Source organism: Channa argus, chromosome 4 (assembly GCF_033026475.1).
Source record: "Channa argus isolate prfri chromosome 4, Channa argus male v1.0, whole genome shotgun sequence".
Lineage (NCBI taxonomy): Eukaryota > Metazoa > Chordata > Actinopteri > Anabantiformes > Channidae > Channa > Channa argus.
In genome coordinates, this window is record NC_090200.1 from 11,283,046 (window position 1) to 11,297,766 (window position 14,721).

Here is a 14,721-nt window from a genome sequence, read left to right on the forward strand (position 1 = left end):
TTTTAGCATCACAGTTTGTGGCATTCAAAGGAAGTGTTGAATGTGCAGCGTTAAGCAGGTTTTAGTAACTTGGTTAACACTGAAAGGGACCCACTGCACATTCTTTTGATTGTGCTGTGATGACTGGAGTCTTCTACTTCATCAACTGCAGTAATTGTAATTAATTTGATTATGGACGAGTTCATAAGCCCACTTTGGTCCCTATCCAAGAAATAGCTTTAAAGTTGTATAAATAACTGAAAACAAAAAACCTGAAGCAGCTCTGTTGTAAATGTATCTGTTACAGACCTAATTAATTTCTGTGTTTTACTAAATAAACTTACCAAGAAAAGCCAGTAATGATGTTTCTTAGAAATTGCTCCTGCTTCTATAAGCAAAGCAGATTGTTTACATGTTACTGCTTAATAAATAATACACATCTTCATCCTCCCCCAGTGACTTATTGTCCTGTTTCGTGTCAAGTGACATAAAGGTGGAATGTGTTGCTGGGCATACAGGACTAGACTTTCAGTGTTTTATTAGCAATTCCATTTTTCATTAGGGCACTGCAGATATGCGTAAATGAAAAACAGAGACATTTTTTTTTCTGTTTTGCTGTTAATCAAAGGAACTGATAGCAGCATTAAAACCCAACTACCATTTAAAATCTACATTGCTGCTGCTTTTATAAGTGTATTTTGCGGTGTATTCAGCAGCTTCCACATGTGATTCTCCACAGTTCTGTCTATCAATACATTAGTTGACGCACCCTCTCTGAACTGTAAAGGTTAGTGGGTTAGTGTATAGTTCACTCACTGTATGTGCAAACAAACAGTGGGTACTTTTGCTATGACTTTGCAAACTGCCCAAACAGTTTTTTGTGATTGTAAACACAAATACTGCTTGTTTGTAAAAGGTTAAGACATTTTTGATGTAACAAGGGCTTTTGTGTTCATGATCAGGTGGATTAGACTCTTTCTAAGCTGAACGAATGCGAGTGAAAAGGCCAGCTGTTCCCCTCCCGTGGCCTTTTGGGGTTTGTCGGGTCAAACTGTTTGAGGAGAATTAGTGTTGTTTTATGTTTTTTCAATAGACTCAAAAAGACTGAAGCCACAGCTTGCTCATACATTACTACAATGTGCAACACATTTTTTAGAAACTGTGCCAAATCAACATGCGGACAATGATGCGCTGTGGCGACCCTGAACTCATGGGAGAAGCCGAAAGGACAAAAAAAAAAAAAAAAAATCAGATAAAAAATTACAATATCATCTCTTTCCCTACACCGGTGCAGCCACGTCATTTAAAACTTGTTCAATGCTTATTTCTTTCTCAACAATGTTTTTAAATCATCCTCACACTTCTGTTTTTTTTAACATTCATGTTGCGCTTCTGTCTTGTGGTTCATGACACTGTTTTGCTTACAGTTGTATGGCTCTAAATGTGATGTTGTTTTCAAGCAATATAGGCTACATGTAAGTGGCTGCAAAGGAAAGAAATTATATAAGTTACATTTTCTCAAAGGCACCATTTTGAGGTAGCAGCACTTCAATTAACCGTTTGTATTTTGTGCTACAAAAGGAAATTTTAGGAAAGAAAGATGTCACCCTTTACTTTTCTACAGTTACCTTACAGTTATTTACTAGTTTGCATACAGAACATAATCAGCAATATCATATCAAAACTCCTCCAGGTTATGTCACCTGGAGCTGTTGTTTTTCCGAATTGTTTGACATAATTCAGCTAGAAAAAACATTTAAAAAAAAGAAAATGAATTATAAATGCTTAAGATTTTCCAAGGGAAGCTAAAAAAAAGATGCTTCCTTATATGGTTTTAGGCAAACGTCAAAACCAGTAGCCTTAAAAACTCCTAAGGCAAAAACCTCAAAGGCAATTACGTGATGTCGTCATGATGACGTCACCTTTTTAAAAAAGTATACAAATATACAAATCTTAAAAAGTATACTAAAAGTAAGCTGAAAAGTATTCCGAAGTTGTTAGTCGAAGTTGTTAGGAAGTCATAATAATAATTCTAATAATCAAGATTGGAGAGAAGGGAGCGTTCACAATAATATTTACTGTGATACATACACAGTAGATGAAGGGAAGGCAGGCAGACGCTGGGTGTCATTCATACACGTGCCTCCCTAATCTACAGGAAGTTGAACACGGGGGAAGTCATCTGTAAGATGCGGTTTCCTGATTAATCCATTATTTAATTTCGCTCAAAACAAAACTCATTCACTTTTCATTTTGAAATCTTTTCATACAGGTCTCTTTAAAAATAAATATGATAACTTGAAAACGTATTTTACCCACAAATATGTCTCTTTTTAAAGTGTGTTTTGAAAGAGTTAACCCCCCCCCCCCCCCCCCCCAAACCTGCTGAGAGGAATGGGCGGAGTTTGGGTGTGCACAGCTTTTGTATGTTGAAGAGGGCAGTCCCACATTGTGTGTGTGTTTGTGTAAATGTTCGTGTGTGAGGGAAACAGAGAGCGAGCGAGAGAGAGAGAGAGAGAGAGAGAGAGAGAGAGAGAGAGACGGGGCTAAACATGGATACAAAATTAGGCGTGAGTTGTGAACTCGCACTGATCCTGAGTGGAAGAACTAGCTGCTCCTAACTGGCCGCAAACACGCGATTATTATGCCCAGTCCCAACGTGTCCGTGCGAAGTTTAACCGAAGTAGAGAAATCCCTCATGAGCCGGATGGTGAGTATCATGTGAGTGTGTTTCTGTAGTGTTGTTGTGTCTCAAACGGCCGGTCCCGCATGGTACCACGGATACATTGTTGTCTGTGGAGCTCCGCGTCATGTGAAACCAGCAGCTGCGGCGCTCAGAGCTGCACATTTCCCCCCAACAAAGAGCTTCAGTGCGCCGCTGAGATGTCTTCATGGAGATGTTGGGGTGAAGCCCCTAACTGTCCCGTCACTGTAAACTTAGTACGCAGCCCCACGAAGTCCTCGTGCGGACACAATGGGTTGCTTTCATGGGTGTAATAAGTTGGTCCACATGTTTGACGACATTCAAACCGCACAGTTATTTTTACTGTGCCTGGGATAAACCGAAACTAGGCCTGAAAGTAATGATTATTTGGACTATTCGTGAATCTGACAGCTGTTATGTACAGATGAATGGACAGAGTAGTCTGTTAGTGGCCGAAACGAGTTGTACCCATTTCCATCCAACAATCAAAACCTCAAAAATATGAAATTCACCAAGACAATATTTACACTGGAGACTAGCACATAATTCATCTAAGCCATCCACTAATAAGTAATTCAGAGTTTTAAATCAAAGCAGGTGATGTTAGTGGGTGTTGACTCTCTGTGCTTCTCCAAACTTTGGGCAAATGAACAGTTTGTTCATTAAAAGAAGTCAGTATACAAACAATAAATGGTCTGAACAGAAACGGAAAGTCCTCAGTTATCATCTTTATTGCAGAGGTATAAGAACTGCATTCCACCTCACAGGTGTTTCTGTGTTCTCTCTCCATGACTCAGTGTTTGACCCATTTTTCAGAAGTAATAAAGACTTACTTTATGTGGCAGGTAGTAGCCAAGCTAATGTTAATCATTATGTTACACTTATATTTAGAATATTTCATGCTAAATAATGTAACATTTGGCAATTATTGCTTATTGCTGTGTTATTGTCATGATCACATAATCTTCTTTTACCGACACACAGGCTTTTACATTATCATATACTTAACACATCATAATGACTGTGCAGCTTTTATTATGAGTGTATAAATAGAAATAGTGTTAAATTTATGCCTACAGCAAAGATGTGAATTTATAATTACCTAGAGAAATGTCCTGATTACTATGTCCTTACACTGAAATATAGTATTTTATAGCTTTATGATTTTCATAGCCTTATCAGAAATTTGACTAAAAGAGACACTGCTTTTGGATAAAAAAGTAAAAAAAAAAAAAAAAACTAACAAAAACCATCCAACCATTTGGTAATGTTAAATTAATATGTTCAGAAAAATCCCCTTATAGCTGCGACAGATGAACCTGATGTATGCGTGGTCTCGGTCACAGAGTGTGATTCTTATGCAACTGTCAGTTTTTCTACTTTCAGAACATGTACGTTCCAACGTGTAGGCCTGACATGAAATTTGAATCTACCTATCAGTGGGAACATGCATCCTAAAAATGCATCGGGCAGGTCGTCTTTGGCCTGTTGAAACCACCTGCCAGCCCGTAAACAATAACCATATTTCGAAATCAAATTGTAACCCCTCTGACGTCTTTACCTCTTAAAAAATGAATGGAATCGACAAGCTTTTCCCCGGAGCAGATCTTGAAAGAATCACACACGCACAATTTGAGCCATATTCTTCAAGTGAGCAACTAGACACTTGTGGTAAAACCATCAACGCAATGTAGTGCATCAGCAGCTCTGAATATGTTGCTGGTTTATTACTGCTTGGTGCTTTTCCTCCTTTTGTTGGCTTCAAATGACATTCCAGTTTTGTTTCTCAAAAAGCCATTGTGCAGCAGATATAGTGGGTTAGAGGCCAAAGATGATGCAACACCTCAGTCTGAGTGTCTTTTTTTCAGGAAACTGTTTTTAAACGTCACTGGACGGTGGCTCTGTGAAGACTTTCTGTACTGTTTTTTCACTGACATGCTTGTTGTTGCATCAACATTGTGCCGTTGTCTGTGGTAGTTCTCTTACCAGACTAAAGGCAAACAAACTAGCCATCACTTCTGCATGGCTTTTGACCTTTTAATATTCTAGTTCTGTATGTTGTGAATCTTTAAATGGTAACCACTTTTTATTTCTCTATAAGGTTTGTTGGATTTCTCATGGTTAATGAACTGTTTGACCTTCCACCATCTCTGCCACACCATTAGCTCTTCTTCCTATCTTACTTTAAATCAGTATGTTGAATATAGCTTCATATGTAACTTAATTGAATCCCATTCAATAATTTCCCAGTCCACGGGGGGAAAGCAGACACCGGGAGTGTTACTGGGCTATTGATTTAGTCCTTGACCAGTTTTGCTATGAGATAATGATGATTAGGTACTAAGCAATTAATTCCAAAGATTTTAGAAGGATTAGTCATTATGGAAACTTTCAACTTTGAATGCTATTGCTCATATTTTATTTGTCCTTTGGGATTATCCTGTGAGTTCAGGGTCACCACAGCGGATACATTTTTCCGGCACAGATTTGGAACTGTTTTTACGCCTGATGCCCTCTCTGACGCAACCCTCCCCAATTTCTACCGGACTTGGGACCGGCACTGCATGACGGATGATGGGCTGTTGGTGGTTCAGTGTCTTACCCAGGGACACTTTGGTATGTGGTCGGGAAGAGGAGGGTGCGAACCATCCGACCCTATGGTAAGCGGCCACTCTTACCAACTGAGCCACTACCGCCCCCTATTGCTCATCTTTTATTTTGATGAGGCATTTTTTGGCCTCTACAGAAAGCAAACAACGTGTGGCCACAGAGGCAGCTGTGGGATGCAGATGAGATGAGCAGGAGATGTTAGGTCAGTTTTCTGACTTCAATCAAAGATGTGCTCCCTGTCGCTTCCCCACTCTCTCTCTGTCGTTTTCTTCCTGTTCCCTGTGTGAGCTCCGAGTGGGAGAGTGTCTGTATCCATGAGGATCAGCTGGAGGGAATACCAATAAGCACTGTGGGCTTCTTCCCCTCTGAGATTCTGTTCTTTGCTGAAGGGACGGTTTTGTTCCATCTCAGTGAGTGTGCCAGCTCTCTTTCCCTGTGTGTGTGTGTGTGTGTGTGTGTGTGTGTGTGTGTGTGTGTGTGTGTGTGTGTGTGTGTGTGTGTGTGTGTTTATTTTGGGGTGCATTAACAGAGTCATTGCGGAGTGTCACCCTGTACACCAAATACTACTTCTTCACATCAGTGCTAACACCTGTGCTCGTGTTTGTTTACCTGCATGACTTGACCCTACATTGCAAACAGATGATTCTACTAGATTACATCTGTGGTTGGCTTACACACACGACTTCCTGAGAACAAGGTTAAGGCCCAGTTTGCATTAGAAAAATATCTGTGGTTTTAATTACACCCCCCGAGCAGGGACGTGCAGAAACAAACTCTGTTTCTGTATGTTCTGCTAATCCAAATCAATATTTTATTCATTAACACAGCTCAGTATGTACCTTTCCAGTTTGTGTGTTTTCCCAGTTTACAGTTTTCTCCTGTCTAAAATGCTGAATCGCTGCTTTGCTGCTCTGCCTATTTATTCCGGTGCTGCACTCTGCGAATGAGAATAATGTCCATTTTTGCATGAAAAATTGAATCACTAACTAGATCATTGATCCAAGAATGAGAACACTGTGGAGCAAGATAAGCAGCATCTGCAGTTTGTATCGACTTTTGGGATTTGGGCTGATTTCTCAAGCAGAACAACACATCACTCCCTCTTATTGGCTTTAGTCAGAATAATCCAGTTGGATCTTTATGTTATGCTGTCAAGTGAGTTCAGAGCACAATATGTGGGTCATGGTGTTGGACAGACGCTGTGCTGCTAAGTAGGACAGCGCAGGGGAGAGGGGGGTCAGAGGCTTTAGGTGTGAGAGAGGTGCCCCAGGGGCACAGGGGATCCCTGTAGATCCTGTTGGTGGAGTTGTTGATCATTGGGATGATGGGTGCTGCTGAGCCGTGTTTCGGAGGATCCACCCTTTGTTTTGTTCGTGTCCTAAATCTGTTTCAGTTTCTGTGGTCATCTCTCTGTTCTGTTTTCCACTTTCTGTCTCTATTCTTCTGCTCTACACACATGCTATTTATTATTATCAGTGGGTGAGTCAAACAGCAGCAGGCTGCTCATTTGATTTGTTAATGTCATTTCTAACAGTTTTCTTAAATGGGATGTGAGGGGATTATGGAATACTGGGAAAAAGCATTTCCAAAAAGAAAATGCGCTGTGAATGCTTCGACGCTGAAAGGTTATTCAAGCAAAGCTGAAAAAAGCTGAACTGTTTTTGATGAAATAGTTCAGTTTTGCTTTTGCTGAAACAAAATGACACTTCCTTATATACTGTTAGGCAAACTTCAAAGCCAGTTAGCCTTAAAAACTTCAAAGGCAAAAACGTCAATGGCAAATTATGGGAAGTCTTTGATGACGTTATCGATGGCGTCGTCGTTTTTTAAAAGCATAAAATTATAAAAATCTTGAAGTACACAGTATATCAAAAAGCCACATACAAGCAATAATGTCCTTTATAAGCTAAACTTTTTTTAGTTTGAAATGTATTTCTAGTTGAAAGTATATCGAAGCAGCCAAAAATATGGAAGACGGAAGTCATAATAATAATAATAAATAATAATAATAAAGACTAGAATATGATTACACTATTTTGTCACATTAGTAGATCAGAGCTTTTATATCCTAAAAAGTAATAATCACTGAGCACAGGTGGAAACTCAGAGTCTTGCTCAAAAGCACGCAGACAGGCCACCATGTAATCAGTCTCTAACCTTGTTTCAATATGTGACCTTTTCTTTAAGCACCTTCCACCTAATTGCCAGACTTTACTGCTGCCATCTGCCATGTTGTTGCAGCCTGTCCCCTAGTTACTGGGCTTTAAACCACCCATTTGTGCCCAAAGACTGTGAGTCGTTGCCCTGCTTTACCCTCCTACCTCAACAACCCCTGGTGAGTGCTTGCATATAAACTGCAAGTGCTTGTAAGAAACTGAGTGAAAAGTAGGGCAGCTCCTCAGCAAATTTGGAAGGACATTTTCATCAGCACGAAGGTAATTTGGTTAACGGAGCCAGTCATCCAGAGAGACCCTCAGATTGCTTCAGCCAACGTGGGTAGAAACCTTGAGTGGTGGCGGTGGTGAAAATAGGCTTAATAAATTGAAATGGTCTAATTTTTTGCAGAAACTCTTATCAAGAAACTGTCAGATGCCATACTCCCTTTTTAGTGCCAGAATGCGAAAAACATCTGGATTGTGTTATTTGTGTTACGTGAGCTGCTCCCTAGAATCAGGCCTTATCCTTCCACGGCCATGGACCTCTCCTTCCAGCTTTGTAATACAAGTTTGGCTTTGTTACTACACATGCATGCAAGTTTTATCATCACTTTTTAAACTTATCCCAAACCTTGCAAAGTCTGCTTTTGCTGCAGGCCATAGCAGTGATTCACCAAAGGTTTGCCAGGTCACTATTTGATCTATTTTACAGTCATCCCATAGCTACGGTATCACAGCACTGTGAAGGAATAAACTTAAACCCCTACTTGGCCCCTAATGCTACAGAGGAGAATTTTGATGTGGTGGGAGAGTGCCTAAGGAAGTAGCCTAGTGCCAGTACTGCAGAAATAACATGCAGGCCATGCTGTCTAGTCAAACAGGCCATTCTTTGTAGTTTGTCATTTGAAAACTACAAAATAGTGTAATATGAGTCACAGCAGCTTGTCCTACACTCTGTTGTGTCGGATACCCAGCTCCTTTTCTGTTTGTGTGACAAACAGGTTTGACACCAGGGCAGGTTCTCTTTGAAACTGAAATTTGGACAAGAGGTGTTACATGCTCAACAGAATGAGTGGGTTTGTGATTGGGTGCAGTGCTGCTACCGCTATATGTCACGCCAGTGAATCCATATGCAATGGCTACCTCATGAGAGCCCTAGACAGCAGAGGTAGGGCATGACAAAGTGTGCTTTTTTTCTCGGCAAAGAAAGAGTCCTGTGTTCAAGAAGGACAGATGCCGGTGAGGGAGAGAGTGGGATGAGGACAAGTGGCTGAAACACCCCAGGCATGCTTGTGGAAATCAGCTTGGCCCTCCCTGGTTACATACTTGCACATAAAAATATATAGTATGTATGTAAATATAAAATATTGGTACAGAAATCAGTATGGGGGGTTACCATGGTGATATTCATACCAATTTATTTGGCAATTTCATAGTAAGATATTTGAGTCTGAAACAAAGCGACGGACTGACTCAGTAAACAAACACAAAAAACAAACACAAAGTTTCAGTGTTGCACATTATGATGAAACTATGTTCTAGTAGGCTTAATAAGTGGAGATGACAGTCTTGCTGCTCACTGTTCGGCCTCACAAACAAGTTTGACTAGTTCATAAAGTCCTTGTGTCAACAGTGAGTAATACAGAAGGCACAAGTCTAAAAACAAATGAATGTGTTTTTGTTTTAGTCTGAGCATCTACTGTATATTTCTCACTATGTGTGCCACTGTGTGTGCCACTGTGTGTCTAATCATAATCACTTTGTTATCGGTAAACCGTCTTGTCACCTGACTGTCGTGTGGCCTGGAGCGACAGTGTGCGTTGAACACTAAATGCATTAGTCAGTTAGCCTGAAATGGAATTTAGCCTGCAATATGTAACCATTATGAGGTGATGTGGAAAGACTAAGTAGGATTGAGTCCTAAGTCTGCTTGAGTTAGCTGTTTATTTGCTTGAAACTAGCAGTGTTGTTGGGATTAGTGCAGCTTACAGCCTGTTGTGCTTGTTGTACAACACCTATTATCAGACATGATGATCTTGCACTTCTTATCATTGCAGTGGTTTTGTACTGTGATCATCTGCAGCGCCAGTACACATGAAGTGACACTTCTGCTCCAAAATGCTGCTCACAGACCTAATTAAATTCTTGCTTCAATGCTTCCCTTGGTTTCCTCTTTTTGGAACGTCTTAAAGTTTCCTCTGATAGTTAAACTTGTTTAAGCACAGAACATGTATTCTGTTTCACTTCCTTAAACCTAAACATGAGATCTGAACTAATGACACAAAGTCAGAAACAGAATTTCATGTTGTACCTTGATCAGGGAAATTCTAATGTATTGTAAAAGTAGCCTGAAAAGGGGATTTCCTGAGCCTTGGGCCCTTGTGTGACCTTATCTCTGACATACAATAGATGTGCACGCTCTATTTGTTTCTCACACATTAATAGTGGAAATTTGTCATTTGTGTCAACTGTGCACTATACTATAACCAAACAGGATTACTTAACTGCTAAGTGCAACAGATGTGCCAAATAAGAGCATTACATACACACCCAGATGGTCTCACAGTGCTAATATGAGCATAAATTCAGACACAAGTGAAAAAGCCCATTTAAACCTTGCTGTACAAGTCACCCAGTTATCTAAACTTTGCATTCAAAACAGTTTGTTGTAAAAACTCATAGTACTGTACAGGCACTGAACTTACTAGTTCAGCCTTGCACAAATATTTATTGCCAGGCCTGGATCACATAGTAATTTTACAAAGTACTTGTGTATTGTAATGGATAGCATTGTTTTACCTTTAAATAGGTAATTTAGATAGTAGTAGTTTGGAGTTCATTACTACAAAATAAAGTCTCATTTGAAAACTGATGGCATTACTCTTAGGGTTTACATTTTCATGCTTAAGATTAGAACTGTTGGCCATTTTAACAACAAACTTTTTTGTCCTTTGTGTTTATCCTGTGAGTTCAGGGTCGCCACAGCGGATCATTGTCTGCATGTTGGTTTGGCAGTTTTTTTTTTTGTTTGTTTTGTTTTTTTTTTTACAACGGCTGCCCTTCCTGACGCAACCCTCCCCAATTTCTCCCGGGCTTGGACCAGTACTGCACAGCTGGGGATGGGAATGGGCTGTTGGGGTTTCATTGTCTTGCCCAGAGACACTCCAACATATAGCCGGGCCTAGGGATTGAACCACTGACCCTGTGGTCCGTGTACTGCCTTACCAACTGAGCAACAGCTCAGTATATATCTATATTCCCTGTAAATGCACCACTTTACAAACAGTGTCTTAGCGTCTTAATCTTAATTTCTCTTATCTGTAGGATCGGAGCAGTGAGAGCAGTTTCCTGAGCATGTCTGTGTCAATGCGGCGAGGCTCTTCAGAGAACAATCTGGATTTCGACCTAACGGATGAATGTCCTGGTCCTGCTCTTGGCTTTGAGGTCCAGCGTAGTCGTTCCTGCTTGGACAACCTCCAGCAGAAGATCCTGAAAGTCACAGAGCAACTGAAGATTGAACAAACTGCACGAGATGAGAATGTAGCTGAATATCTGAAGCTGGTGAACAGCGCAGACAAGCAGCAAATGGGGCGCATCAAGCAGGTGTTTGAGAAGAAGAACCAGAAATCAGCACAAAACATTGCTCAGATGCAAAAGAAGCTGGAGCTGTACCATCGAAAGATGAAAGACAGTGAAGTCCATCACAGCCCAACACCACACCTGTCCACTGTCAAGCACAGTACCATACCCAGAGAGTCACCCAGACAGCTGCTGAGGGATATGACTGGCAGTGGCCGACACCCAACCATGGACAAGATCAAGACCATTGGACCAGGTGTATCCCTCTCCCCTCCTTTCTTCTTTAGCAAGCCCAGAGAGTTTGCCAACCTTATCAGGAACAAATTTGGCAGTGCTGATAACATTGCCCATCTAAAGACCACTCTGGATGCTTCGCCTCAACTGCCTACTGACAGCGCAGGAAAGGGGCTGAGTAGCAGCACTTCTCTGGTGGGAAAGCCCAAGGATCCCAGTGATGATGAATGCTCCTCAGAGAGTGCGTCCATTTCAGCAGAAAGTAACGGAAACCCAGCGGTGGGAGGAGTGCCAGCGGGTCATGCGCAGGGTCACGGTCAGGGGGGAGATGGTGAGAGCAGACTGGCCATGACCCTGGAGGAAGTGAGGGAGATCAAAGAAGCCCAGAGCCAGCTCGAGGAGGACATGGGGGAACTAAAAGCTCAGTTCAAGAGAGAGTATGGCATCATCAGCCAAACATTGCAGGAGGAGAGATTCAGGTATATTGTTATTATTTGATATTCTTTGCATTTTTCAACACCAGCTGTAACATTATTGTCAGATTGCTAATAGGCGTAATATATAAATCTATTGACATAAAATGTAAACATACAGAAGGGTTTTCAAAATGGTAGATCTTAAATGGCATGTGATAAACAATATTTTCACATCTGACTATAAGAAAAAAATTGTTACAATAATCCCACTCTGTGTTGATTGGTAGGTTTGAGCGTTTGGAAGATCAACTAAACGATCTGACAGAACTTCACCAAAATGAGATGGCTAATCTGAAGCAAGAACTGGCCAGCATCGAAGAGCGGGTGGCCTACCAGGCTCAAGAGAGGGCCAGAGATATACAGGTAAATAAAAGTTAATGTGTACTCTATGGTGCTTGACCACTCAGTTACAGGCCATAACATTTACCCAGGGGTAATTTCTATCAGACTGTTGGTGGATTAGCAGGACAACGTACACACATTGCCACAGACAAACGCTTGTCTGACATCTTTTAATAAGGATTTTATCATCAAGGGAGAGACCTGTAAATATCCATGTTTTTTTTTTCCTTTGTTGTCAATGCTGACACAGAGTTCATAAAACGTATTCGCAACCTTCAGTGTAAAAACGGTGAAATTAAATCCACCATGATTTAATGTTCGCCCATAGACACAACAAAATTGCCTTTAGCCACTTGAGAAACATTCAGGCCATACAAACCCTCTTTTTCTCCGTTCGCCTCAGGAAGCCCTTGAGTCGTGTCAGACGCGAGTGTCCAAGCTGGAGCTACAGCAACAGCAGCAGCAGCAGACGGTCCAGCTCGAGAGCCATGACGCCCGGGTCTTGCTGGGGAAGAGCATCAACGTCATGTTGGCCATCATCACCGTCATCCTGGTGTGCGTTTCCACTGCTGCCAAGTTTGCCGCACCACTGATGAGGAGCCGCTGCCATGTGGTAGCCACCTTTCTCGGGGTTTGTTTTCTGACCATATTCTGGAAGAACTGGGACCGTTTGCAATATGCCATAGACAGGCTGCTGGTGCCTGCCTGATAATGTCGAGAACATACTGAAAACAATAGCACGGACGCTATTGATTGTCAGGAAAGGACTGTCTAAGAGGATTGTTTGTACAATCACCAGAAGACACGGTCATCATGCATTTATTGATGTCACTGTTTATTTTAAGTCAGACTGAAAAGAAATTTGACGATTTTTTTTTCTAGACTTGAATGTGTGTAGCTAACAATTTCATTCAAACTTTAACATTTATATTTTGTTACTTTCCCAATTACTGCTATCAAAGCATTACATGCAAGACATGCATGGTCTATTAAAGTATTAAACATTTTAACTAATAATGCAACAACATCACTCTTTCCGACAATTTCTTTGGAGAAAGACATCAATTAAGCAATATTTAGTGATTTATTTAGTGATTATTTGCTCTCATCATTCTTCAGTTCAACTCAGATATCTCTGCATATGTCCCCACAAACTAATCGTTGAACTTGGTATTGTGTTGGCCATAGCTGTACCGTGTTAAATGTTACTGTTGAAACAATAGTTCAATATTTTGGTAATTTTTGTTATTCACTCTTTTGCTGAAAGTTGGATGAGTAGATTCATACAACCCCCATGCTTGTAAAGAACATGCTAAACTACAGGCAGCTGCTGTTTTGCTGCTGTATCATACAGACGTGACGGTTGTATATTCTAAACTAACTCTGCAAAAAAGATAAAAAGCACTTTTCTCCATATTTATTGCTTAACAATTTTATTGAAGACTCTACAGACTAAAGCACAAAGGCAAGAGACATCTTGTTTTTTGACATGCTTAGATTTTTAGTTTTAGTTTAGATCTCTTGCCTTGTCTGTGTTGTCAGTCATGTCTTAAAAACACTGTTTGTATAGTTCCTGATGTTTAAAGTGCAATATATTTGATTTCTAAGAGCACAGTTTTTAAAATGTTTTGTTGTCGTTGAGTGAATGTCGGTATATTACAGTGACAGGGTGTTTGTGCTGAGTGGAGCAAGTGAGGAACCGTCATTAATATTGGCAGGAGAGATCCATAACCACTGAAGCCGCTGCTCGGCACTGATAAGAGCAGCTGTCTCCTCTCTCAAGGGTCAAAAATCAATCCCATCTGCATTACGGTGCTGCTAGTGTGGTAATATCAACACGTGCCAGTCCCTCCCGTGCAGCCACACATGCGCACTCACACCCAAACAACGCAAAAACAGTTACTTTGCTGTCTCTATTTACATGTCTTATGGATTTTGCCCAGTTTTATGTTTTTCTTTTACTAAGAATATGTTTGAGAGGCTGGGTCATACTGTGATACAAGGGCTTTTTTCTGAGGAAAAATGCAATTCCCTATTTTTGTTTTTTTTTAAGAGAAGCAAAAAACAGCCTTCAATGCTCCAATGATGACAGAGGAGCACATTGCAGACTCTTAAGTGATGAACTATGAGCCTATTTTATGACTAATGTGTTCTTTTGTGTTGTCGTACAAACATTGCTTATGAGGATCTCAGCTAGGGATCACTTTTAATTATTGTCTACCATCATAACATGGTTGTGTTGAAGATGTGGCTGCATCATTGTATTTTGTTCTTTTTTTGACATATTTGAGGAAGTTTTACCTGCAGAACTAGAAACGTGGTTTACATTCTTTCATCTCTGGTACACTATGTGATCAATCATTTGTATTTCTATGCATTAATGTGCCTTTGTCTAACAATTTCTGTTAAATTAAACATGTCTTTTTAATCGAGTTGTGACTGATGTTCGGGAATTCGTATTTGCAATTGGTGTATTCACGTGACAAGTCTTGTGTTGTGTGGTCAGCCGTCAAAAATCGGAGAGGACTCTACACTGTCATTGCAAAAAGAAAAGTAATTTCATTGCAATTACATGAAAGATTACATTTTATTATTAAATCAACAGACTACTTTTTCTTTATTTGCCTCTGGGGCATGTGCA

At 40.6% G+C, this 14,721-nt stretch overlaps 1 protein-coding gene across 7 annotated transcripts; it reads left to right on the top strand.

Moving 5' to 3' along the window:
- The first annotated feature begins 2,452 nt into the window (after window positions 1-2,452).
- LOC137125670 (transmembrane and coiled-coil domain protein 3-like) lies at window positions 2,453-14,512 on the top strand. 7 transcript variants are annotated; one of them, XM_067501503.1, is made up of 5 exons: window positions 2,453-2,689; window positions 5,136-5,343; window positions 10,774-11,741; window positions 11,966-12,101; window positions 12,484-14,512. In XM_067501503.1, the coding sequence occupies exons 2-5, from the start codon at window positions 5,248-5,250 to the stop codon at window positions 12,787-12,789; spliced, it is 1,506 nt and encodes a 501-aa protein (XP_067357604.1). In that variant the 5' UTR covers window positions 2,453-2,689; window positions 5,136-5,247; the 3' UTR covers window positions 12,790-14,512. The 7 variants fall into 7 exon arrangements, with proteins under 7 accessions (XP_067357604.1, XP_067357605.1, XP_067357609.1 ...); XM_067501504.1 differs by having other exon boundaries at window positions 5,169-5,343; XM_067501506.1 differs by lacking the exon at window positions 2,453-2,689 and adding an exon at window positions 5,430-5,495 and having other exon boundaries at window positions 5,231-5,343.
- Window positions 14,513-14,721: the final 209 nt, after the last annotated feature.

Coding starts and splice junctions, on each gene's coding strand:
- LOC137125670 (XM_067501503.1), top strand. CDS start 5,248: ATGACGGATGATGGGCTGTTGGTGGTTCAGTGTCTTACCCAGGGACAC. Junction 11,742..11,965: donor TTGCAGGAGGAGAGATTCAG/GTATATTGTTAT, acceptor GTTGATTGGTAG/GTTTGAGCGTTTGGAAGATC. Junction 12,102..12,483: donor AGAGGGCCAGAGATATACAG/GTAAATAAAAGT, acceptor CGTTCGCCTCAG/GAAGCCCTTGAGTCGTGTCA.